Source organism: Elephas maximus, chromosome 17 (genome assembly GCF_024166365.1).
Source record: "Elephas maximus indicus isolate mEleMax1 chromosome 17, mEleMax1 primary haplotype, whole genome shotgun sequence".
NCBI lineage: Eukaryota > Metazoa > Chordata > Mammalia > Proboscidea > Elephantidae > Elephas > Elephas maximus.
In genome coordinates, this window is record NC_064835.1 from 9710570 (window position 1) to 9736754 (window position 26185).

At 50.0% G+C, this 26185-nt stretch overlaps 1 protein-coding gene across 2 annotated transcripts in view; it reads right to left on the bottom strand.

Annotated features, from left to right (window-relative positions):
* Nucleotides 1–13486: 13486 nt before the first annotated feature.
* DSCAML1 (DS cell adhesion molecule like 1) overlaps nucleotides 13487–26185 on the bottom strand; it is a 422409-nt gene continuing 409710 nt past the window's right edge. Inside the window, exons 25-33 of one of the 2 annotated variants that reach the window (XM_049856636.1) lie at nucleotides 25332–25520; nucleotides 24599–24886; nucleotides 23899–24054; nucleotides 18952–18982; nucleotides 18644–18762; nucleotides 18189–18341; nucleotides 17364–17558; nucleotides 16492–16803; nucleotides 13487–14084 (exon numbers count right to left, since the gene is read on the bottom strand). In XM_049856636.1, the coding sequence (XP_049712593.1) occupies nucleotides 13609–14084; nucleotides 16492–16803; nucleotides 17364–17558; nucleotides 18189–18341; nucleotides 18644–18762; nucleotides 18952–18982; nucleotides 23899–24054; nucleotides 24599–24886; nucleotides 25332–25520 (1919 nt within the window). In that variant the 3' untranslated portion in view covers nucleotides 13487–13608. Of the gene's footprint in view, nucleotides 14085–16491; nucleotides 16804–17363; nucleotides 17559–18188; nucleotides 18342–18643; nucleotides 18763–18951; nucleotides 18983–23784; nucleotides 24055–24598; nucleotides 24887–25331; nucleotides 25521–26185 lie in introns of those variants that run through there. The other variant, XM_049856637.1, reaches the window with a different exon arrangement.

A 26185-nucleotide genomic window follows, 5' to 3' on the forward strand; every position in this document is an offset into this window, starting at 1 on the left:
TCCACAGGGGTGCTGGGAAGCCTCCAGTGGCCTAAGATGGGGCTGTGGGTGGGGAGGGGCTCTGAGGGGAATTGATGGTAACAAAAAACGGAGAGCCTGCCGTCACCAGTATCCTGACTTAGCTAGTGCCCTTGTTCCCCTTTCCCTTTCGCCTCTCTCCCTCCCTCCGCTACTTCCCCCACTGGGTGTGCCCTCTCCAGCAGTGTGTTCTACAGGGTGCCAGCTGAAGGTCGGTTTGACACTTTGTCAGATGAATAACCTCAGCAACAAAAAGGAAAACACAAGCTTACCCCTTCTTTTCCAGTTTTTAGTTTGGAAACACAAGATATCACTCTTTTTTTTCCCCCCATGGGTGTGTCCACAGGCCAGCACACGAATTAGCAGTAACCTTGTTTCTACCAGACATGTCCATTGAAGCGGGAGCCTCGACTTATTGGACACCTATCACTGTGGTTCAGAAAGAAGAGAAGAAAGGTGCTGGTGCCCCACTGCCATAACCCGCACCCCTCACATCAGTGTAGGGCTGGGAGGCTGCAGGCATCTGTAAATATGACTTGTGGTAATTTAGAATTTGCCAACTTTTTTATCAGATGGGAGGGGAGTAAGTGGTCAGGGATTCTATTTCAAATAGTACCTTCCTGGACAGCATGTACACACATACACACACACACACCCACACACCCACATGCACACGGACACGCAGCGGAGTTCTGAACTCCGTTATGGGTTAGAAACTGTCTTCTATGCTGAGTTGAACCCCAAGGTCTTGTCTTTGGGATCATCTTACACTGTCCACCATCAGGCTTATCACCCTCATGGTGGCTGTTCATGTCAGTGCTTTTAGAAGGTCTAGTGGTATCTCTTGTGAGAGAGTGTGGGAGGCCCCATTCTGGCCCAGCTGGGAACTGTCGTCAGCACTGAAACTCCCCCCCAGTGGAGCTCCATACGTCCTCCTTCGGAAGACCCATTACTGAAGGGCCCAGTAGCTCCCACGTTTCCTTTCCAGGGCTCTGAGGTTTGTGGGACTGTTGAGAGGTTCCCAGAAATGTTATCTCTGATCCTATAGGCTCAGGTTGGGATCTCAGAGCCCCTTGAGGTGGAGTACATGGGGTGGGGTGCAGAGCTTCTGTGGAGATGTTGGCACCCCACACCTCCAGGACTAATGACTACAGTTTGCTTGGAGGCAAGGCTTGGGACAAGATGGCACAGGAGGAAGGCTCCTTGGTCACACTTGATGCCTCTTCTTGGTTGGGTCAGACCAGCTGGTTAGTTTCCTCTCTCCTTTATTTATTTGAATGAACCGGATCACCTTCATCCCATTCGTTTGTCAATTGCTTACCCCAGGCCCTTGGCCCTCTAATCAGACAGGGGGCTGGATCTAGATCACTGGGATGATTGATCCTGAGTTGAGAGAGAGCACTACTGGCTTCCTTAAGTCAGCACTAGCCTGCCCTCCCGGGAGCCGCCAGTGTCCCTCCAGCAGCCTCCTAACTGTGCAGGAATAGCTGCTCTTATCTGTGATGAAGTGATCTGTGGGTAGGCACCATGGCGTGGGAGGGGCCACCCCATCTCCGGGAAGCACAGACCTTCCCCCAGCTCAGGCTGGACGTGGGGCAGGTCCTCTCCTACCTTTAAAAATTCCTCTAGGATGGGAGCAGTCAGCTTTTGCTTTCCAGAGCAGAGTGGAGGGGGTTGGAGGCCTGTCTGGATGCTTCTTTTGAGAAGAGGGCCTTCTTAGAGGAAGAGGGACACCTGCTCTTAGGAGGTAGGAAGCAGAGGGATGGTTTGGTGAGTCCCATTCTCAAGGTCAAAAGCAGTGAGGGTGTAAATCAAACAATGGCTTCTAGTCACCATTCTTCGACTTTCCCATCTATGTGCCTCAACTTTCACACTGTAAAACGGAGTTAATAGTAGTACCTGTCCCATAAATTGGCTTATGAGGATTAAAAAAGTTAATCCACGTAAAGTCCTCAGAATAGAGCTCAACGCATGGTAATGACTCAATTGTTGTTAGTCAAGTCGATTCTGACTCATGGTGACCCCGTGTGTACAGAGTAGAGCTGTTCCATAGGGTTTTCAAGGCTCTGACCTCTCAGAAGCAGATCGCCAGGCCTGTCTTTTGAGGCACCTCTTAGTGGGTTCAAAGTGCCAACCTTTCGTCTAGTAGTTGAGTGCTTTACTGTTTGTGCCACCTCAGGACTCCTAAGGACTCAATAAATGTTAGCTATTGTTACTATCATTATTCCTGCAAGGAAGTCAAACCATTACTGAGATCCTGGAACTTGTGTGACTTCCCCATGACAAAAAAGACAAAAACGGACAGCAAGGAAGGAATTTGCTGGGGAAGTGTTCTCCTTCCTAGCCAGTCATGTGTGAAGGAGAACCCCAAGGAATCACGAGAGTGGAACCTCGGAAGCACAGGCCTTGGGGCTGGAAGGCGGGCAGGAAGGAGGCAGAGGAAAGGAGAGAGTGCCCGCCTGGAGAAAGCACCTGGGATGGAATGGAAGGCCTGCTCCCAGAGTGCCCCACAAGGCGAGAGCGCCTACCAACTGCATGGACTCTGGAAGTTGTAGGGCCGCAGACTCAGTCACTATCCCTCTTAGTGACCAGTCCACCTGTAGGACCTCAGCCTAGGACTGGAAAGGGGCAAAAGTAGGGGGAGATGATAGGCTTTTTTGAGTACCTATTATGTTCAGTTGAGTTTAAGACCAAAGTATGGCTCCAAGGGTCAATATTATGCTGCCTTTAAAAGGCCTGGGCTCAAATTCAGCCTTCCATTTACTAGTGGGCCATGTTTTGGAAACAGTTCATCTCTCTAGGCCTTAATTTCCCCATTTGTATAATGGGGCTGAAAATACCTCACACTACTTAGAATTAATGAAGTAATCTATGTTAGGCACCCTGGGTGAAGTGCCCTGAATTGCTGTAAACTGCAGAGTACTATGGAACTGTAAGTTATTTTCCAGTCTCTGAGTACTTCCAAGGACAAGATGCTTATCACCCACAAGGTAGCCCATCCTGCTGTTGAATGGCTCTGAGCTCTGGCTAGTAGGGAGGTTTCTCCCTCTCTTTTAAATATTGTGTTTTAGGTGAAAGTTTATATAGCAGATTAGGCTCCCATTTAACAATTTTTACACAGCTTGTTCCATGGCATTGGTTACATTTTTTACAATGTGTCAACATTCTCATTATTTCCATTCTGTTTGTTCAGTTTGCATTAATCTAGCACTCCTGCCCCTCCTTAGCTTCTCATTTTGCTTTAGGGTAAATGTTGACAGTTTGGTCTCATACAGTTGATTGTTTAAGGGAGAACACTACTTATGGGTGATGTCATTTATGTGATAAGCCAATCTATTATTTTGATGAATGTGGCCACTGGGAGTAATTTCAGTTCCAAGTTCAAAGGGTATCCATCTTAAGGCAATAGTCTCAGGGGTTCCTCTAGTCTTTATTGGTCCAGTAAGTCAGGACTTTTTTCAGGAATTTGAGTTTTCTACATTTTTCTCCCTTTCTATCCGGGACCTACTATTGTGTCCCTGGTCAGAATGATCGGTAGTGGTAGCTGGGCACCATCTAGTTCTTCTGGTCTCAGGCTAGATGAGGCTGTGGTTCATGTGGGCTTTTAGTCCTGTGGACTAGTTTCTTGTTTCGGTCTTTGGTTTCCTTCATTGTTTTGTTCCAGATGAGTAGAGACCAATGGCTGTATCTTAGATGGCCACTGGGAGCCTTCTCTTAGCTTTGCTCTCGGGAGCCACACAGAAAAAATGCACTGTCCTGTGAAACAGAGTGATCACTGACACCCTATCCTTCCCCTCCACCCCACTCAAAAGCATGCATGGGAGTTAAAGCGTAGTGCACATATTATTCTCACAGGGCCTCTTAATAATTACAGACTGTATTTACGTATCATGAAGGAGCCCTGGTGGCACAGTGGTTAAGTGCTCAGCTGCTAACCGAAAGGTTAGTGGTTTGGACTCACCAGTGGCTGTATGAGAGAAAGATGTGGCAGTCAGTCTGCTTCCATAAAGATTCCAGCCTTGGAAACCCTGTGGTGCAGTTCTGCCCTGTCCTATAGGGTCTCTTTAAGTTGGAATCGACTCAATGGCAGTGAGGTTTTTTGGTTTTATTTATATATCATGAGCCAGTGCTACGGTACCTACATTGAATCTTCACAGCAATCCTCTGAGGTAGGCAGTACTAGCTTCATTTTATCAGATTGGAAAAAACAAGGCTTGGAAAGGTTAAGCTAGTAGGTGTCAGAATCCAAACCCGGATCAGAATAAGTCATGCTTTCAGAAATGGTTGTGCATGTGGGCACTTGTGGGTGCAAATGCCTACACCCTGATGACTATGTACCTGCCCTCCTGGCACTAGGAATGGTGGGCAATTGGGGGCGAGGAGGGCTAGGGCAGGAGATTTGGAACAACTTTTCCTGTGAAGAGAGGAAAGCCTTCTGGTCTACCCTTTCTCCTGTCTTTCCTACTGCTCCTGTTGCCTGCAGAGGCCAGTAGAGCCTCTGAATGAAGGAAGGCCAGAGTTTGTGCCTTAAAATGAGTAACGTATCTCCTTCCTCAGCCCATTTCCTCTTGGAGGTTGCCAGGCGCCAGGGCCACAACAGCATCCACTCAGCTGCAGCCACGAGAGGTTGGGGGCCATGTGCCTCGGCATTCCTCCACAGCCTCAGGTCCCCTGATTTCCTGGAGATGTGCCTCTTCCCACCCCTTGGGAGTTTCCTCCTGGGAATTTAAGGCCCCAGTCGAGGGATGCAGCTGAGGGCTGAGGGCAGGGTCACACCGACCCACCCTCAAGCCCTGAATCTGCTACTTACCACCTCTGTGCCCTGGACAAGTGACTGTCACCCTGTGCCCCTAGCGCCTGGAAGATTTTCCTCCTCTGTCAGACCCCCATCTAATTCCCTCTTTCCCTCTTCTGCTGTCCAGACACCCCAGGGCCCCTGCAGCCTCCAAAGCCCCCCTGCCTCCTACAACAAAGCCCTGCTCAGCTCATAGGCTGCTCCTTTGCTTGGCTTGAGGGTAATCCAGCAGTCTTGTGGGGATAGGGACAGCGAAGCAGTGATGATTCCCACCCTGAGGTGTGTGGGGGGTGGGGCAAGAGTGCGGAAGTGCTGATGTTCCCCCACAAGGGGAGGCCAAGCTCTCATCTAGTCTCTCCTTCTTGGAGGGGTCCAGCGCTTGGATCCCGGGATGGCAGCATAGAGTCAAAGGCTTTAGAAACATTTGAGTGGAGGGAGGCCTCCATACCCTTGTCAGGATGGCTGGGGCCCAGTACTAAAAGCCCGCCTACATGTGTGCCCTCCGGGGAATCCATGTGGGATGCTCTACAGGACCCATGGTGGCTGCTGGTGTCTGTTCTGAGTGCTCATGTAGAGCACTCGCTGTCGCCATGTGTCAAGGAGGCACTGGTGGCTGCAGAGGGCCCAGACTTCTTCCTGGTCTGGGCCCCAGCACACAGGGCCATGACCTGCCTGGGGAGGTGTTCGAACTCAAGAGAAAAATAATGACACCAACAGCAGCAGGAGGGCTTTAGAGAGGAGCTTGTCACGTGGGCGAGGCCTCCTCTGGGGGGAGTTAGGGCATTGGCCCAGGGTGGGGAGGTGGGAGGTTAAACCCATGTAGGCACCTCTGCTTGGGTGACTCCAGTTTAGGGGCAGGTGGCCAAGTGCTAGCTCTTGGTTGCCACTGGCGATTGTGGTTTTGAAGTTATGTCAAAGTCTTCTGGGCCTTCAGAGCTTCATTCCGTGGAGAAAGATACTGTAAGGGTTTGCTTTGTTGTTGTTGTTAGGTGCCATTGACTCAGTTCTAACTCATAGCGATTCATGTACAACAGAACAAAACACTGCCCAGTCCTGTGCCATTCTCTTGATCGCTGTGATACTTGAGCCCATCGTTGCAGCCACTGTGTCAATCCATCTCGTTGAGAGTCTTCCTCTTTTCTGCTGACCCTCTAATTTGCCATCCATGATGTCCTTCTCCAGGACTGGTCCCTCCTGATACATGTCCAAAGTATGTGAGACGAAGTTTTGCCATACTCACTTCTAAGGAGCATTCTGGCTGCACTTCTTCCCAGACAGATCTGTTTGTTCTTCTGGCAGTCCATGGTATATTCATATTCTTCGCCAACACCGTAATACATCAATTCTTCTTCAGTCTTCCTTACTCATTGCCCACCTTTCACATGCATATGAGGCGATAGAAAACAGCAAGACTTGGGCCAGACACACCTTAGTCTTTAAAGTGACATCTTTGCTTTGCTGGAGAATTTCATTTCCCACCTGCTCCCCTGGACATAAGCACCAGGTCAAATTCTGGCTTCTCTGAGACCTGGCCCTCGGGATGATCTTTATCCTGCCTTGTTCTTGCTTCACAGTTAAAAGCACTTTTACCCACCTTATGGCCTTTCAATCTCATCAGCCTGGAAGTGCAGAGATTATTTGCCCATTTAACGGAAGAGAAAATCGAGGCCCATGGAGATGAAGCTGCTTTCCCAGGGTCATGCTGATGATAAATGAGCATTGGGATTTGAGTCCACATTCCCTTCTTTTTCCATCATGGAGCTTAGCATGGTGCCTGCCACATGGTAGGTTCTCAGCAAATGCTGCCTTTCAGGTGTCCCCTGGGTTCCTGTAAAGGGTCCCAGAAAGCTTGATGAGCCCTGGCTTTGGAGTTCAAACCCTGGCTGTACCTCTCACCGAGCCAGTGACCTTGTGCAAGTCACCCGACCTCTTTGCCTTCTGTCTGAACCTATAAAATGGAGCTAATAATACCTCTTTAGGGCAAAAGTCATGAGCTCCTTACCACAAATCACTGCCTGTTTCTCCCCACCTCCCCAGCTTCCCCCAACCCAACCATCACTGTTTTGTAATACAAAATCAGGAGAAAGGAGAGGGCTAGGGGACATTTTCCAGGAGGCGAAGAGGATAGAGCTGAGAAGGAAAGGGAGGAGTTTTGGGAGATGCTGGAGGCAGAGGCCCTGGTAGAGCTGCAGGGTGTGAAGACTTGACAGGAGCCAAAACCAAACCAAACCCACTGCCTTTGAGTCAATTCCAACTAATAGCAACCGTATAGGACTGAGTAGAAGTGCCCCATAGAGTTTCCAAGGAGTGCCTGGCGGATTCGAACTGCCGACCTTTTGGTTAGCAGCTGTAGCATTTAACCACTATACCACTGGGGTTTCCTTGGACAGGAGAGGAGGGTGTAAATGGATGTACTTTCAACTGTTTATCGAGAACCCCTTCAAGGTCACAAAAACCAAAGCTCATAATGAGTTATTTCAAAGTTTTCTTTTAGTTTCTGGACTGAGGTTCTTTGACCGGCACCAGCGCTCTGACACAGAACCACATAGGATTTTGTATCCGTGGGAGTTGCACTTTCTTACAAGGCAGTTGTAAAGATAGGAGAGTATCCATGTTAAGTGGTTAGAGTGCGTACCACATAGTAGACTCAAAATAAATGGCAGCGGTTGCTATTCTACCGTTTTCTTTATTCTTGGGCCACTATGCTGAGAGAATCAATATTTCACGAAAGTTCGGACACTGATCTTCCTTCACCCCCTGCCCACCTCCCACTATTTATACTCCCTCCATCTATCTAACATTTCTCATGCTCCTTTGAAGGCAGGCGCAGTCCTGGGTGTAACAGGAAATGAATAAAACAGTTCCCTGCCCTTGGGGAGCTTATCAGCTAAGACCAGTGTTCAAATGCCATGGTTAGAAGGCTCCCTGCCATGTTGGGGAGGAAAGAGACTTACTTGTTCTATGTGGCCCCCAGGAGGGGTACTAAGCCTTTTGGGTGAAAGTCAGAGGAGGCAGAGCAGGCTAAGCGTGAGGGAGACTGTCCAAAGGTGAAATGGACTGGCTTGGGAAGTGATGAGCTCTTCATAAGGAGGTATTCATGTGAAGGCAAGATGATCCTTGATGACTGCAGAAGGGATTCGAGATTTGGATGGAAGCCTGGATTAGGAGGCCTTTAAGGCCTCTTTCAGTTGCAAGATCCTCTGACTTCTAGAGATGCTAAAACCAAACCTGGATCCCCTCCAGGGTAACACACAACTGGAAGCTATTCCCTTTTCTGGCTGAAAGCATTGTTGCCACTTCCCAGAAGAAGGTGTGGACTTTGGGAGGAAGGAGAGAGCCTGGTCCTCCCATTCTCTCCTACAGGCACACAGATGCCCACCTCGGAGCTCATCAGATGCTGTTCCCCACACTTTGGGTTCCAGCGTAGGAACCCAAGATGTGGTAGGAGGGGAGGTGGCATGGGGGGAAGAAGCCATGATCTGGGTTATGAGGAGAGGGTTTCCATGGGGAGCCACGTCCCCCCTCATCTCCTGCGTAAGTTAAGATGATGCTAGCTGTTGTAAAAATAAACTCCAAAACCACAGTGGCTTAGTGCATTAAAAGCTTATTTCTTGCTTTCACAAAATCTAGTCGGCATTGGTGGGGCCAGAGGGGCCTCTGTTCTGCATAGACGTATGGGAACCTAGGCGGACAGAGGTCCTCATCTTTAATAAGTGGCTTTCAAGCTCACCTTGGGCATTGCTAGCTAGCTGGAGAGAGGAGTGTGACGAGGGAGGTTTGATGAAGCAGCCTGCATCGCTTCTGCCACATTCCACTGGTCAGAACTCAGTCGCTTGGCCCCATCTAGAAGTAGGGGGTCTGGGAACTGTGGCCACTGGCTGGGCTGCCATTTCCCAGCAACGGCTCTACTCTGTGGAGGGGGACCATGAGGCTTTCACATCCCCTCTCCCAGGCTTCCCTCCTTAGGCCTCTGCAAGTTTGCCCACACGTCAGACAGCCCCATGAAGTGGCAGGTCACTCACGGGACATGCTAAGGAGCATCTGGCGAATGAACAGGTACTTGGGTATCATCTTGCTTGTTAGAAATACAGATGCCTGGGCTGCACGCCCGCAGATTCTGATAGTCAGGCTTGGTGAGATCTGGGCTTTTGTATTCTTTAACAAGCTCCTCAGGTGACCATGATGTGCAGTCAAGTTTAAGAACTAGTTGAACTCTGGCTGTTGGCAGAAGAGGGAGAGCAGGGGTGGTCCTCCGAAGGCCGTTGGAAGAAGGGATTCTCAGACTTTAACACGCACGCCAACCTCCTGAGGCTCTTGCTAGAATACAGATTCTGATTCGGTAGTTCTGGGTCAGGCCTGAGATTTTGCATTTCTCACGGGCTCCTGGGAGATGCTAATGCTGCTGGTCTGTGGACCACACTCTGAGTATGAAAGCTGTAGAGGAAAACGTGGAGATCTGGAGAGGGGCAAGAAAATGTTTAGGAGGACTTCTCCAGATATGTAGACTAGTCGGGGTTGAGTGAGAAGGGGCAGGAATTTAGCTGATTTGTGAATTAGCTTCTGATTATAGTTCAAACAGGCAAGTTTGTGCTTTAGCCAAAGAAGACATCAAGGTTAGGAATTATTACCAAATAGTGTATTTTGCATAAATCTGTTTGAATTTCTCAGATCTTGTGTTTTATAGTAAGGGGCCCTGTTCAGTTTAACACAAGTTAAACGGGCTAATACTTAGTTTTCCTATTGCCTCTCACCCAACCCAGCCCACCCTAGGTCCCAGGCCTTCTGTGATAGCACTGCAGGGTTGAAGCTCTCCCCTCTTCCAACCGCACCTCATCAGAAGAAAGTACATTCCCACCCTGTTGCCGTCGAGTCAGACTCTTAGCGACCCTATAGGACAGAGTAGAACTGCCCCATAGGGTTTCCAAGGAGCACCTGGTGGATTTGAACTGCTGATCTTTTGTTTGGCAGCCAAGCTCTTAACCACTGCACCACCAGGACTCCGGAAAGTACATTAGGACTCCCCGTTGCAGCCAGCCCAGCACTTCCTGGATCATCAGCCTGAATTTTTTTTTTACTAACAATTCCACGTTGGTGTCCTGCTGGTAAATCCAACTTGCTTGCCTGGTCCTGGCCACATCCTTGGGGCAGAACTAAACTCAGCCTCTGAACAATGACACATTGGGCAGTATGGTCCAGCGGGTAAGGAATCGGGCACCTTTGAGTTTGAATCTCATCTCTGCCTCTTCCTGCTCCTTTAATCTTGGATAACTTACTCAACTCCTCAGAGCCCCAGCTTTCTCACCTGTGAAATGGGCATCATGATACCTACCTACCTACCTCCCAAAGCTGCAATGAGGGCCACACAGCCAGTGCAAAGGGAGCATTTAGCCCAGTGCCTGACACATCGTATAAAGCAGTTATCACTGAGTCAGCTCTGACTCTTGGCGACCCTGTGTGTCAGAGTAGAACTGTGCTCCATAGGGTTTTCAATGGCTGATTTTTTGGGAAGAAGATCTCCAGGCCTTTCTTCCCAGGTGCCTTTGGGTGGACTCAAACCTCCAACTGTTCAGTTAGCAGCGCAATGCATTAATTGTTTGCACCACCCAGGGACTCTGACATATGGTATTGGGCTCTGTAATGTAGTTCCCTTTGCAGTCTCTTAGGTAGGCGCCTCCACCTTTGCCCACTCTGGCCTCTGGGGAATTGTTCATTCCCCTGGGCTGGTCGGGATGCCCTCACTAGCAGGGGTTGTGTCTGATTTGTGTTTGTTTTCCCAGTGCCCAGCATGCTGGGGGTGGGTGTGGCGCTCTCAATCAAGTTCTAGGAAGAAATCCCAGGTTTCATCATTGTGCTTGCAGTTTGGGAGGGGACCTGCAGATGGCGTGCAGAGCCCTGGGAGGCGTCCCTTCCTCCCAGGGATGGAGTGAAACTGGACTGTCACCAGAGGTGTGGAAATAAGGGCCTTCCTTCTCACTGATGCCATTAGCTGGCTCTTGGGGCTGGGTCATGGGGGTGAGTGGGGATTTTCCCAAGGGCCTAGGAATCACCAAGGTATATGTAATTTTTTCCCGCTCCCCTCTTGTGGCATCAGCTCTCTTACCTTGCAGTGCAGTTTCCCTGAGAGGAAGTGCTTCTGTGTCCCGTACACACTAGGTACTCAGGGAATATTTGTGGAATAAGCTGGTTCCTGGAAGGTGCTTCTGTTAAGGGCCATGTATTCCAGGTAGGGCCTGACTGAGGCCCAGACTGACAGGTGCAATATACCTGCATCCGGCACAAACCCCTCACTTCTTCCCCAGCCCTTCCGTCACCATCCTAGCTCCTCCTCTCAACTTCAGGGTGACAGGAGATCCCAGACTTACCTTCCTTCTAGATTCCCAATCCACAGCTTAGCCTCAACTTGGGGTGCTGAGCTTAGAAGTCCCCTTTGCATTTCTTGGGGGTACTTCCTTTCCACCAAGGGGCCCTGGCCATGGTAGAGGGAGCAGCCTCTCCCCCTCCTCCAGACCACGCACTCCATGCCCCTAGTCTCCTGGCCTGGGCCTTCTCCTCTCCTCTGCCTATCCACACCCTTCACGGCCTTGGAGATCCAACCCCCATGCTGCCTCCCTCTTGATGCTCCAGTCAGAAGCGGCTCTTCTGCACACCTAGAGCACCTTGCCTGCACCACCCTGGAGACCTGTCTTTTCCTGCCTGGCAATATTGTTGCCCACTCCTCAGAAACCAGGTGAGGTACCGACTATGCCTGCTGGCCTGATTCTCTTTGGCTGAGCTCCATCCCTCACCTCCATCAGCCCTTTTCACCTCTCTGACTTCTGAGGACCCCTCTCCCTCTGACCTCACCTTGCCACAAAAATCAGCTCAGGACTTCAGGCCGTGTTCCAGTCCCTGAGGTATACATAATCTCTTCTTCTCCCCCCAGTTTATGAAACTAAAACCAAACCCATTGCCACCCAGTTGTTTCTGACTCATAGCGACCCCATAGGACAGAGCAGAACTGCCCCATAGGGTTTCCAAGGAGTGCCTGGTGGATTCGAACTGCCGACCTTTTGGTTAGCAGCCGTAGCTCTTAACCACTGCGCCACCAGTTTCTCCCCAACTTATAGGCACCTCTTGTATAACTTAGGAGTCCCTGGGTGGCGCAAACGATGAAGCACTCAGCCGCTAACTGAAAGGCTGGCAGTTTGAACCTACCCAGAGGCCCCTCAGAAGAAAGCCCTGGCAATATGCTTCTGAAAAGCCAGCCACTGAAAAGCCTGTGGGGCGCAGTTCTGCTCTGATACACACGGCGCTGCCAAAAATTGAAATGGATTTGATGGCAACTTTTTTTTTTTTTTTAATAGCTTCACTGCTCCCTAGCAGTTTCATGTAACTTTTCCCCCCTGGCTACACGGTCATTTCCTGGAGGATAGGAGCCGAGAGACACCCCCTCCCCCACACCAGGCTCCCCAGAGCTCTCACAAGGTGGCCTTATTTCATCCTCTACAAGCTCCCCTCAATGTATAGATAAGGAAACTGTGGCTCTGAAGGGTTTAGTACCTTGCTCAAAGCCACAGAGCTGGTCTTCCCTCAGGGCCCAGCACTGATCTGAGAACTGAACAGTTGCTCAGTGGATGCACCCTGACTAACTGAAAGTCTTTCTAGAAGTTCCTAGACAGATTGGGAGAAAAACCTAGAACAAAATTCGAATTTATAAAAAAAGACCATACTTACTGGTCTGATAGAGACTGGTGGAACCCCTGAGACTATGGCCCTTAGACGCCCTTCAAACCTGGAACTGAACCCACTCCCGGAGACCACCTTTCAGCCAAACAATAGACAGGCCTGTAAAGTGAACAATACCACCCGTAAGGAACGTGCTCCTCAGAACAATCAACCATCCAAGACCAAAAGGGCAGCAGTTGGCCAAAAACAAAGTTCAGCAGACAGGGAGGGGCAGGAAAAGATGGCGAATGGAAACAGGGACCCAGGGAGGAAAGGGTTATAGTGCTGTCCATTGACGGGACGGCACCTAATAATACCACAACACAAAGTGTGTATGAATTGTTGAATGGGAAAGTAATTTGCTCTGTAAACTTTCACCCAAACCACAGTAAAATGTTAAAACAAAAAAAACAAAGTGCTGAGTCAAAAGCCTCTTCCCAAAGCCTCTCCATGAGAAACAGACCGCCTGGTTGAGGGGTGTCTCCTCCCTCCCCACTGGCCTCTTGCCAGATGGGAAAAAAGCCACCACATAGAAACATAACCTTTATTGCACACGGCGCTGGGTCTTTTCTCATAGAAAAAGGTATTAACACATAAGCGTCTGCAGGTTGAAGCAACTCCTGGTTTTCTTGGAACAGTAAAATCGCATGCAGTGTCTCTGAGTTGGGATTTTGGTCTTTGTTAAAACCGCCTAGATTGGAAGGTGAGAGGGGAGCAGGAGGGAAAAACTGCGGAGTCCTTGTGCCTCTTTCTCCAAAGAAGGTAGAGAAATATATAGATATATAGCTTGTTGGTGTGTTCCTACTACGCTATATAGGTATACATGTCTCTACACGTATTTTGTGGGGTGGGGGTTTGACTTGTACTGTCAAATTCTTTGTGCCCTGGCTTCATGGAGAAGAAGAAAATAGTTTCATTTGTACAAAAGAGTTCTATGTACAAGCGTTCATGACTTGGGGGGGGGTCTCTTTTTGTTGTTGGTTTGTTTTTGTCAGTTTGATATAAATAAAGCAGGAAAACAGCCAAGTTGGTGTGTGAGGGCTAGAGGTTCAGACAGGTCCAAGCGTTGGGGTGCTCCTCCGTTTGCACCCCTACACCAGGGTGTAGGATTTGGAGTAGGCCCCGGCCCCCTGCTTCTGAGATCTTCCTACCCCCGACGAGCTCATCTCGAGAAGTGAGTCTCTGGAACCCCCCATTTTGGTGTGTGGGCCCCCGGCCCGAGGAGGCTCGGTGCTGGGGGCTGGAGGGGCAGCGCTGGGGGCAGTGGGGGGCTCGGCGGGGGTAGGGCCAGGTGCTGGGGGGGCCGTGCCGGCTGGTGGAGCTGGCATGGCCAGAGTCCTCTGAGGTAAGGTGGCTGTGGAGGTGGCAGCAGGGGCCCCTGGGTGCGGAAGGCCCAGGGGCTTGCTGGCAGGGTCCAGGGTCAGGTGGCGAGCCTGCGGGTGGTAGGTTCGAGCCAGGTTCCGGATGGAGGCCTCTCGGGGTGGGACCACTGGGCAGGGCTCACGCCCTTCTGACTTTCGGAAGAAGGCCTCTGACTTGGCATACAGGGGCAGGTTGCAGTAGTCACCTGGAATCAGAAGCAGAGAATGTTAGCGGCAGAGGCCTCTGGAAACCAGCTTGTTCAGCTGCTCCCCATCCCCCAATCCTCTCCCTGATCTGGCACAGGGGCCTCTCCACAGGATGGGCAATAGAGAGGAGAGATCAGCTATGTGAACTCTCTAAGCTTTAGTTTCTAAACTTTCTGTGAAATAACGTTCTTGCTGTTAAACCCACCGACGTTGAGTTGATTCCGACTCATAGCAACCCTACGGGACAAGAAGCGCCTGGTGAATTTGAACTGCCAACCTTTTGGTTGGGAGCCATAGCTCTTAACAACCATGCCACCAGGGCTTCCTTGTTGCTGTTAGCTGCCGTCGAGTTGGTCCTGACTCAGGATAACCCCATGTACAGTGGGATGAAGTGCTGTGTGGCCCTGCACCATTCCCGTGATCGGCTGCAGATTGAACCCATGTGATCTGTAAGGTTTTCACTGGCAGGTTTTCAGAAGTAGATCACCAGGCCCTTCTTCCTAGTCTGTCCTTGTCTGGAAGCTCCGCTGACACCTGTTCAGCATCACAGCAGAACACAAGCCTCCACTGGCAGATGGGTGGTGGCTGTGCACATGGTGCGCTGGTGGAGAATCGAACCCGAGTCTCCTGCATGCAAGGTGAGCATTCTGCCACTGAACCACCACGGCTGCCCGTCCGTGAAATGGGGACAATCATGTTCCCCTCAGGGTTATCTTGAGGAGTGAGCGAGGTAAACGATGTAAGATGCCTTCCTACAGTGGTTGGCACGTGTCGTAGTGGCTCAATATATTGATACTTATTATTAAATGATCACCATAGGCTACTTGGAAACCCTGGTGGACTAGTGGCTAAGTGCTATGGCTGCTAACCAAAAGGTCAGCAGTTCAAATCCACCAGGCACTCCTTGGAAACTCTATGGGGCAGTTCTACTCTGTCCTGTAGGGTCACTATGAGTCGGAATCAACTCAACAGCAACAAGTTTGATTTTTCTTTTTTTTAGTAGGCTACTCGGCTGGCCTCTGTTTAAATACTTGAGGTGGCGGAGAGCTCACTCACTACTTCTAAGACAAGGCCTTGCTGAAAGGCCTGGCTTTTCCTGTGGAGGAAAGGAATATGACTTCCTGTCACTTTCGCCCCCCACTGGACCTGATTCTGTCCTCTGAGGACTCACACGGAGAGGGTTCCCTCTTTCTCATGGCAGCCTTCCAGATGTCTGAAGTCAGTGGCACATCCGCATCCCTTCCTTTGCCCCCTCTGCCCCAGTGGGAAATATACAAATTAGATGCAAAATGGGTGCAGCCCCTGGGTAAGTTTTACTGCCCTCTCTTTAGCTCTAGTGTTGGGGTTTAGCAGCCACGGTAGAGAGAGTTTCTTAGACGGCCTCCATAGGACATTTCTCTGAGGCCTCCTCCTCTGGTCCCTCTGCTCTGGGAGCATGCCCACCTGCAGACATGTTTCCCTCACCTGTGAACTGTGCCAGGCACTTTACTTGGGTTATTTCATTTAATCCCCACAACATTTACTCCCTGAGTAGGGTAATATCTGCCTGCATTTTGCAAATGAGAAAATCGAGTCTCAGAAAAATGAAGTCATTTCCCTAAATGCACACATCTAAAGGGGGGTGGTATTGTCCAAGGCCGCTAGTACCTGAATCCCATGTACTTTCCATCAGCCTGGTCATCTCTAGATGACCCAGGCCCACCCCTGCCAGGGGGTGGTTAGCCGGGTACTTGGCAAGCCAGTGCCAAGCAGAGCAGATGCTACACTGTTTGACACCTGGGCCTTGCGTGCTGCTGGCGGCCTCCCCCTCCCCGTTGTTGTCCTGGAGTCACCTCAAGAATCCTGTTTCAGATAAGCCCCTCAAAAATCTCTAAAGGCATAAGCTGTGACCAGGCCCTCGGAGTCAGGCAGTTCCCAGTCAGGCCAGATCACGCCCACCATGAGGTTTGGCCACTGTGGGCTGGGCTGCCAGGGTTGCTCCTTTGGGCCCGGATTAAGTTCAAACAGCACTGAGACCAGAGGCCATCGTCCTGTGCCCGTAAGTGTCTCTGTCCATCCTGGCGCACCCTCAGATGAAAGAAATGATCACTACTTAATAAGCACCTTTTTTTTATGTGCCAGGCACATACACCATCTCTAATACCCGTTACAACAATACAAAGTATACACTATCACTTGCATTTTACAAGTGAGAAAATTAAGGCTAGAGAGGTTAAATGACTTGCCCCAGGTTACAGAGATAGAAGAGGTTGAACCAGGATGTGGACCTGATCTGCTGGCTCCTAAGACCTTGCTCTTTGCGCTACCAAGAAGCCAGACTGGCCTGGCAGTGTCTGGGTGCTGTTAGGTATAGGTCTAGCAGGGGCTACATGGGGAGGGGGGAAGGGAGGTGGACTGGGAACTCACTCTTGTTGGCCCGGTGAGGGATGGGCACAGCCACATTCTTGCCCCGGTCAGCATCCTGGGGCTTGGGTGGGGAGGCGGTGAAGCGGCAGATGCCGGGCTCTGATGGTGTGCTCATGGATGTCATGCTGTCGGCATTCTCATTGGTGCCCGTGGTCATCTGGTCAGAGGAGCTGTCGGAGATGAAGCACTCAGTGATCTCAAACTTGGCGTGCTGCAGCTGCTCCTCCAGCTTGGCATGTTCATAGGCCCGAGCCAGCTCCTCATAGGTCGAAGAGGCACTCTCAGTGGACACCATGCTGTTCCTTCCTTTGTCTGGGGAGATGGAGGGCACAGAGGTAAGAGGAAGAGAGTGGGTTATGCGGAGCCATGGTACACGTGAGACCAAACTGAGCAGTACCCCAGCCCCTAACCCAGCAGTCATCTGAAAGCCTAGCCTTGGAGGAGATGGGGGCTATGGAGGGCACCAGGCTCAGAAGATCCTGTACTTCCCCTGTGAAGGTGGCAGTGGTGACAGAAGTGGGATCTTTGGATACTGAAGGGCAGAACACCTTTCGTTCTTGAAAATAAGCAACCATCCCCTGGGACAATCAACCCTGTCTCCAACAAACTTCATATGCACCAGTTTTTGCTGACATTTTTGGGGAAAGCAAAATGAGATCCTTGTCTAAGCAAAGTTGGAAAACCAAAGCTTAGGGAGGTCAAGTGTTTTTCTCAAAGCCACACAGTGAAGGAGTGGCCAGCTGGAAATGAAACCGACTTGTGCTTGGACCCCATGAGCTGGTAGGTAGGAACTGGAAAGCATAGAAGGAGCAGATGGATGATGGGGGAACTGGAGGAGGGTGGGCAGGATGCAGGCAGGGCCCTGGGCTCACCTGTGTCTTGGGAGAGGCTGGCGCTATAACTGTCACTCTCAGTGACAGTGACACCATGCTGGGAGCCCACGGTGCGCCAGTCAGAGGTAAGGGTGCGGGCGGGTGTGGAGGCCTGGCACTTGGTCAGGGTCCACTGGCTTGAGTACCGGTTCCGGGTGCTATGTGCTGACTTCACGTTCTTTCTGGACACTGGGTCTGCACAGAAGGAGGCAATAGATAGCACCTTCCAACTGAAGGCCCTGAGGCTTGAGCAGCTGGCACTTACCAGAAAGGGCAGCAGGGAGGAAGGGAGGAGGCAGAAGCAGCCACAGAAGCCCCACTGGCACTGCTGAGCGTGCTGCCTTTCCTGACCACATAGCTGGCCCCGGAGGAGGAGGGCAAGAGAGTCAAGATGTGGAGGCAGTGGGTGGTATCCCTGTCCTTCCCACCCATCTCATCTTTTCCTTCAGCCTGGGGAAGAATGTGGCCTCCTCTCCTGCTGCCTTCTTACTGTCCACTCATTCCCCACAGTCCTTGCTGAATTCTATTCCTAGGTCCAGACTCACAGTGTTAGAGAAAGATGTCCTTGGACAACAAGAACACCCAACACTCTCAAAATTTATAGGTAAGGAAATGGAGGCCCAGAGAAAGAAGGTTAGTGATATGCCCAAAGTCACAGTTAATAAGTCATCAAACTAGGTCTGCAATCAAGTTTCCAGACTCTAATTTCAGTGCTCTTTCTATTCTTCCATGCTGCCTTTCCTCTTTTCCTATCACCTCTCCCCCATGCTGTGCCCAAGATTCCCTGCGTGGGAGGAGGGTTGTCCCCCTGGTGAGAAGGCATACTGGTGCCTGGCCGGATGTCAGACATGTCGATGAGGGGTCCCGTGCTCTGGATGAGGGCCGGGTGGTGCAGGGAGACACCAGTGCAGAAGCTCTGTGGATTGACAGCTTGGCTGAACTCAGCATCCGTCACAGGGATGGTGGCCTTGTCATCTCCTGGGGGAAGAAGGACAATCACTAGGAGCCCTTCCTTTTAGAAACTATCCTTGCTCCCCAAATTTCTCTGTCTTTACCCAACACTGAGACCAAGCAAGGCCAGAATAATTGTCCTCATTGGACAGAGGAGAAAACTTAGCCCTTAGAGAAGCTGCAATGAGTGCTGATGTTGTTGAATTGTTGATAGGGCTGCTGCTAGAACCCTGGGCACTGCTGTGAGGCTTGGTGGTGGCCCTCCCTGGGTTATGGCCAAGGGAAGCACACCGAGGGTGGGACAGGCAGCTTTTGCTGCCTTCACTCACCCAGCTGCTTGATGCCCTCCTTGTCTTCGATGAGTAACTGGACCCTGGGGATGTCAATGTGTAGCCGCGGGCCCTGGGGTGGCCCCTTCACAGGGGTGTCAAAGCTTCGGTTGTTCTTGCTGTGAGAAGAAGGGCTGAAAGTGGGTGGCTCAGCAGCCATAAGGGATTGGGTGGGAAGAATTTGCAGGATGGTGGAAATTTAAAAGACTGCCCCATAATCTGGGAATACAGAAGGAGGCTCCTGTGTCCCTTGCAGTGGGAAGGAGAAGGGGAGAGGTGAGGAGAGGAAGCAACTATGTGACACGCACCTTATCAACATCTCTGCCAAACTCTTTGCATCTGCAAAACAGTAGAGAGAGAGGCTGGGTAAGATAGGAGTCTGGGAGGATGAGGATTGGAAGAGGTGTGGGCAACAAGGTGGGAGAATTCCCTAAAATGGGGCCAGGGCTGGTCTGCTGGGAAGCAGAGAGTGAGATGTGAGGACCCGGAAACATGATGGATCTCACTGCTCCCAATTCAGGATTTGTGTCAGACCTGTTTTCCTTTTCTCAGGTTTTTATCTAATAGGGAAGTCTTTCCCAAAGGAGAAGGGGCATAGTACATGCTCCATCTGCTTCCTGAATTGACTCTAATTGAACAAGACACTATAGCAGGGGCTGGGACAGGCATCAGTGAAGGTCTGTCCTCAGTTATCTGTTGGGGAGAGGAGAGAGTGGAGGATGAGGCAGAGATCGTCAGTGGACAGCCCCAGATGGCCAAATTCCCAGGAGGCTTCACTTCCTCCTCCTGGGCATCTATCCTCAGTAAGTCCAGGAATGGATTCGGGGTCCCCTGCTTTGTCTGTGAGAGGCCTTGAATAGGATCAGGCTTTTAGGTTAGGAATTGAGAAGAGAGGACAAGCAAAGACTTGGCTAATCCATTCAAACCCTGGTAACTGAGAATGATCTGTCAGAGTGAAGTTTGATAGCTGCATAGAACCATGTAAACATCTACCTACCCATTCATGCAACTATCCACCCATTTGTCTACCCACCCATCCAACCGTCCATCCACCCACCCATCCATCCATCCATCCACCCATCCATCCAATCATCTACCTACCCATCCATCCATCAATCTAACCATTCATGTACCCATTCAATGATTTATTCATCCATCCATCCGATTAATTATCTATCCAACTATCCACTCATTTATCCAATCATCCATTATCCATCCATTCGATGATACATCTATCCATTCATCCAGCCATTTATCCAATCATTTTTTTCAACCATCCATTCATCCTCATCTAACTCCTGAGCACCCTTAGCAGTGTTAATCATTCCCTCTTCTGTGCTCATGTTGTGCTTTGGCTTCTAACATTAGACTGTGAACTCTATAAGGGCAGGGGCTGTCCCTTCTTCCTTCATCTCTTTATTTCTAATGTCTGTCAGTATCTAGGACGCAGCAGATACTCAATGATATTTTCCAAATGAGTGAATAAACATTTGTTAAGCAGCTAGTAGGTGCCATACACTGTATTAGTCCCTAGGGAAATTGAGGTGAATCAGATTCATTCACACCAGACTGTGGCATCAGGTGTTGGGGCAGGGATGATACTCAAAATATTTAACCCCTGATATGGCATAGACACAGCCTATGAGCAGGGCTAGAGACCACTTGTGAGTCTACTCTTTAGTGGCTGGATCCCAGGAAAGCCATAGGGATCCTGGGTGAGAGAATGGAGCATCCAGGGTGGAAGGGAACATCTATTCACCAACCAACATGGAAATGTTTAAGCATTTTAGCCACCAATAGGCTTCTACTCGACCATGTGTCTGTCACTTTGTCACACTGTGGGGGCTTCATGTTGCTGTGATGCTGGAAGCTATGCCACCAGTATTCAGATACCAGCAGGGTCACCCACGGCGGACAGATTTCAGCTGAGCTTCCGGACTAAGACAGACTAGGAAGAAGGACCCAGCAGTCTACTTCTGAAAAGCATTAGCCAGTGAAAACCTTATGAATGGCAGCGGAACATTGTCTGATATAGTGCTGGTAGACAAGCCCCACCCCCCCAAGTTGGAAGGCACTTAAAAGACAACTAGGGAATAGCTGCCTCGAAGTAGAGTCGACCTTAATGACGTGAATGGAGTCGAGCTTTCAGGACTTTCATTTGCTGATGTGGCATGACTCAAAATAAGAAGAAACAGCTGCAAACATCCATTAATAATCAGAATGTGGAATGCATGAAGTATGAATCTAGGAAAATTGGAAATGGTAGAAAATGAAATGGAACACATAAACATTGATACCCTAGGCATTAGTGAGCTGAAATGAACTGGTACTGGCCATTTTGAATCAGACAGTCATACGGTCTCCTATGCCGGCAATGACAACTTGAAGAGGAATGGCATTGCATTCATCGTTGAAAAGAACGTTTCAAGACCTATCCTGAAGTATAACGCTGTCAGTGATAGGATAATATCCATATGCCTATAAGGAAGACCCGTAAATACGATTATTATTCAAATTTACACACCAACCACTAAGGCCACAGATGAAGAAACTGAAGATTTTTACCAGCATCTGCAGTCTGAAATTGATTGAACATGCAATGAGGATGCATTGATAATTACTGGGCATTGGAATGTGAAAGCTGGAAACAAAGAAGGATCGGTAGTTGGAAAATATGGCCTTGGTGACAGAAACGATGCCAGAGATCGCGTGATAGAATTTTGCAAAACCAACGACTTCATTGCAAATGCCTTTTTTCACGCACATAAATGGGGACTATATACCTCACCAGATGGAATACACAAGAATCAAATCGACTACATCTGTAGAAAGAGACGATGGAAAAGCTCAATATTATTAGTCAGAACAAGGCCAGGGGCCGACTGCGGAACAGACCCTCAGTTGCTCATATGCAAGTTCATGCTGAAGCTGAAGAAAATTAGAACAAGTGCACGAGAGCCAAAGTACAACCTTGAGTATATTCCACCTGAATTTAGAGACCATCTCAAGAACAGATTTGATGCACTGAACACTAATGACTGAAGTCCAGGACATGACATCCAGGACATCATCCGTGAAGACAGCAAGAAGTCATTAAAAAGACAGGAAAAAAAGAAAAGAGCAAAATGGATGTCAGAGGAGACTCCAAAACTTGCTCTTGAATGTCGAGCAGCTAAAGCAAAAGGAAGAGATGATGAAAGTAAGAGAACCGAACAGAAGATTTCAAAGGGCGGCTTGAGAAGACAGAGTAAAGTGTTGTAATGAAGTGTGTAAAGAGCTGGAGACAGAAAACCAAAAGGGAAGAACAAGCTCGGCGTTTCTCAAGCTGAAAGAAATGAAGAAAAAATTCAAGCCTCGAGTTGCGATAGTGAAGGACTCTACGCGGAAAATATTAAATGATGCAGGAAGCATCAAAAGAAGATGGAAGGAATACACAGAGTCATTGTACCAAAAAGAATTGCTTGACATTCAATCATTTCAAGAGGTGGCGTATCATCAGGAACCGATGGTACTGAAGGAAGAAGTCCAAGCTGCCCTGAAGGCGTTGGCAAAAAACAAGGCTCCACAAACTGATGAATATCAATTGTGATGTTTCAACAAACGGATGCAGCGCTGGAGGTGCTCACTCATCTATGCCAAGAAATTTGGAAGACGGCTGCCTGGCCAACCTACTGGAAGAGATCCATATTTATGCCTATTCCCAAAAAAGGTGATCCAATCCAATGTGGAAATTATCAGACAATATCATTAATATCACATGCAAGTAAAATTTTGCTGAAGAGCATTCAAAACGACTGCAGCAGTAAATCGACAGGGAACTACCAGAAATTCAGGCCGGATTCAGAAGAGGACGTGGAACCAGGGATATCATTGCTGACGTCAGATGGATCCTGACTGAAAGCAGAAAATACCAGAAAGACATTTACTTGTGTTTTATTGACTATGCAAAGGCGTTCGACTGTGTGGATCATAAGAAATTATGGATAACATGGCAAAGAGTGGGAATTCCAGAACACTTAATTGTGCTCATGAGGAACCTGTACATAGATCAAGAGGCAGCTGTTTGGGCAGGACAAGGAGACACAGAGTGGTTTAAAGTCAGAAAAGGTGTGCATCGGGATTGTATCCTTTCACCATACCTATTCAATCTGTATGCTGAGCAAATAATCCAAGAAGCTGGACTATATGAAGAAGAATGGAGCATCCTGATTGGAAGAAGCCTCATTAACAACCTTTGTTATGCAGATGACACAACCTTGCTTGTTGAAAGTGGAGAGGACTTGAAGCACTTACTGATGAAGATCAAAGACAACGGTCTTCTTTATGGATAACACTTTAACATAAAGAAAATAAAAATCCTCACAACTGGACCAATAAGCAACATCATGGTAAATGGAGAAAAGATTGAAGTTGCCAAGGATTTCATTTTACTTGGATCCACAATCAACACCCCTGGAAACAGCAGCCAGGAAATCAAAAGACACATTGCATTGCACAAATCTGCTGCAAAAGACCTCTTTAAAGTGTTGAAAAGCAAAGATGTCACCTTGAAGACTAGGGTGCGCCTGACCCAAGCCATGGTATTTTCAATTGCATCATATGCATGTGAAAGCTGGACAATGAATAAGGAAGACCAAAGAAGAATTGATGCCTTTGAATTGTGGTGTTGGTGAAGAATAGGATGCCAAAAGAAGGAACAAATCTGTCTCGGAAGAAGTACAACCAGAATGCTCCTTAGAAGCAAAGATGGCGAGACTTTGACTTACATACTTTGGACATGTTATCAGGAGGGATCAGTCGCTGGAGAAGGACATCATGCTTGGTAAAGTACAGGGTCAGCAAAAGAGAGGAAGACCCTCAACGAGGTGGATTGACACAGTGGCTACAACAATGGGCTCAAGCGTCACAATGATTGTGCCCATGGTGAGGGACAAGGCAGTGTTTTATTCTGTGGTATATAGGGTTTCTATGAGTTGGAACCGACTCGACAGCACGTAGCAATGACAACATCAACATGGTTCTAGTGGTGTGTGCCTGTGAAAGTCGGCCCCGGTTGGGGCAGTCACAGAGTGCGTGGGGCATGGAGCAGGAAGCAGTAGACAACTAAGGAGGTTTTGGAAGGCTAGAGCAGCAGCTCTTCCTGCATGAAAACACAGGCTCTCTCTCATCCAGAAAGCAGGGTGAGCTAATTAAAGACGGTCAGTGTGGCTGGGTGTCAGCACCCCATCCCAGGAGCCCATGGCAAATGCCCCCACCTCGGAGCCGCTTCAGTCGCTTTTCCTTCCTTTTCTTGCGTACAATGAAGAGCAGTGCCACCCCCAGCGTGGCCAGGATGACCGGGCAGCCAATGGTGAACAGTTTCTTCACATCATCCCCCTCACCCTGAGCAGACTTGATGGGTGGGATAGTGCCTGAAAAGGGGTGAGAGAAGAAGTCACATGTCCCTGTGAGCCATGCTCTGCCCACTTACTGCCTACCCACCAATTTGCCGCTCCTTTTGCTTGCCTTTGCCTGCTTACCTGTCTGTCAGCCTCTTTCCCTGACTGCCTTCCTGTTTATCTGTTTATGTCTATCTGTGGAGCCCTGATGGTGCACTGGTTAAGAGCCTCGTTGCTAACCAAAAGGTCAGCAGCTCAAATCCACCAGCCACTCCTTGGGAACCCTATGGGACCCTTCTACTCTGTCCTATGGGGTTGCTCTGAGTCGGAATCGACTCGACAGCAGTGGGTTTAGGGATCGCACTGATCTGATCGGTAGCCAATGATGGGGATGGCGCAGGGCTGGGCAGCGTTTAGTCCCATCGTGCCTGGAGTGCCCATGAGTTGGGGGGCGACTGTATGGCAGCTAGCAACAGCAACAACATCTATTTCTGTGTCTACCACTCTGCCAGCTTTCCTGTGTCTACCTTGCTCCAGCCTCCGGGGAGGGGGCAGCCTCCCACCCTTTAGGACTCACTGCCATCGTAGTCCAGGGTGGCGAACTGGGCTGTCTCGTTTCCACAGCCAGCGCTGTTGCAAGCCCTCATGCGCAGCTCGTACCACGTGGCCTCCCGCAGTTCTGTTAGAAACACCTCCACAGAGCTGTTGGCCCGGAGGCCCTGCCAGGCCCAGGTCCCCTTGGGCCGGTACTCCAGCACAATGGCGGTGATAGGGCAGCCCCCATTGTTCCAGCCCTGCAGGTTAAGCCGGGCATGCGTGGAGTTGATGTGGGTGAAGAGGTGTTGGTCTTTGCTGAAGGAGGGCTCTGGGGGTCAGAAGGAGAGAGAGAGAGAGGTTAGAGAGCCTGACAGGGGAGCCTGTCAGGGCGGAAAGGATTTCCCTGGGGATCAGGGTCTGCACAGGTGGGAGTGGATGCCTCAGGGAACAGAGGAGGAAAGGGAGGACAGAGAGGAGAGGCAAGAACCTGGAAGAAGCCTCAGCAAAGGTGGAAGGGAGTTGGGGGAAGAAGGAAGAAGAGGGCCACTTTGGCCACCCCGGGCAGAGAGCAGGGACCAGTTTTTCCTAATGGGATTCATCCAGACGTGACAGTGATGGGAGCACGGCTGCCTTCACCCTTCAGTCTCCCTGATTCCCTGGTCCCCTCCATCCCTGCCCCAGCCATCTCCCACCCCGTATCCTGGGCTCCTCCATCCCCGCCCATCTCCTCCCCAGGCTTGCCTTCCCCTCCCACCCTGTCACGCAGGCCTTACCCCGCCCGTGGGTCTTGGCCTCGATGATCTCACTGATGCGCCCGGAGCCCACGCTATTCTTGGCTGCCAGCTTCACCTTGTACCACGTGCCACACTTGAGGCTGTCCAGCTTGAAGGAGCGCTCGCTCGAGCTGATGAACACGTCCTTCCACTCCTCACTGTTGTCCACCGAGTACTGCAACACGAAGCCTGGCAGGGAAGTTGGGCCTGGGTCAGGTGGTGGCAGGGCAGGGTGGGGGCAGCCCGGCCTGGGACACTCCAACAGGCATCATGGGGGCTGGGCTCCCAGCAGGGGACAGAGTGGGGCCTCCGGTCATTCTGGGGCATATGAAAATTAGATGCAAAACGGGTCCAGTCCCTGGGTAAGTTTTACTGTCCTCTCTTTAGCTCTAGTGTTGGGGTTTAGCAGCCAAGGTGGGGAGAGGAACAGAAAGCCAGAGTTGTGGAGCTCAAAAGAGATCCCATTTAGATCCCTAATACTGCAAGTGGGCTCCCCTGACTGGCAGCATCAGCTTGTTAGAAAAGCCAATTTTGGGTCCCTGCCCCAGACCTACTGAATCATATCTCCTGGGGATTCACATGCATATTCAAGTTTATGAACCATGGATATAATATACTTGTCTGTTTTTTACAGATTTGAAGACTGAGGCCCAGAGATGAAAACAGACTTATTCAAGTTTACACAGCAAAGTAGGGGCCAGAGGTGGGTAGTGGGACTAAAGCCCAGCCTCCTATGCCAGGGTGCTTTCCATGGCCCTTGAGAAGCTTCCTTGTGGTCTGAATCTTTCCCCAGATCATTTCCTGGGTGCTGCAGGGGCAGGTGGTGGGAGTGGGTGAAGCATTTCCCCTTCCCC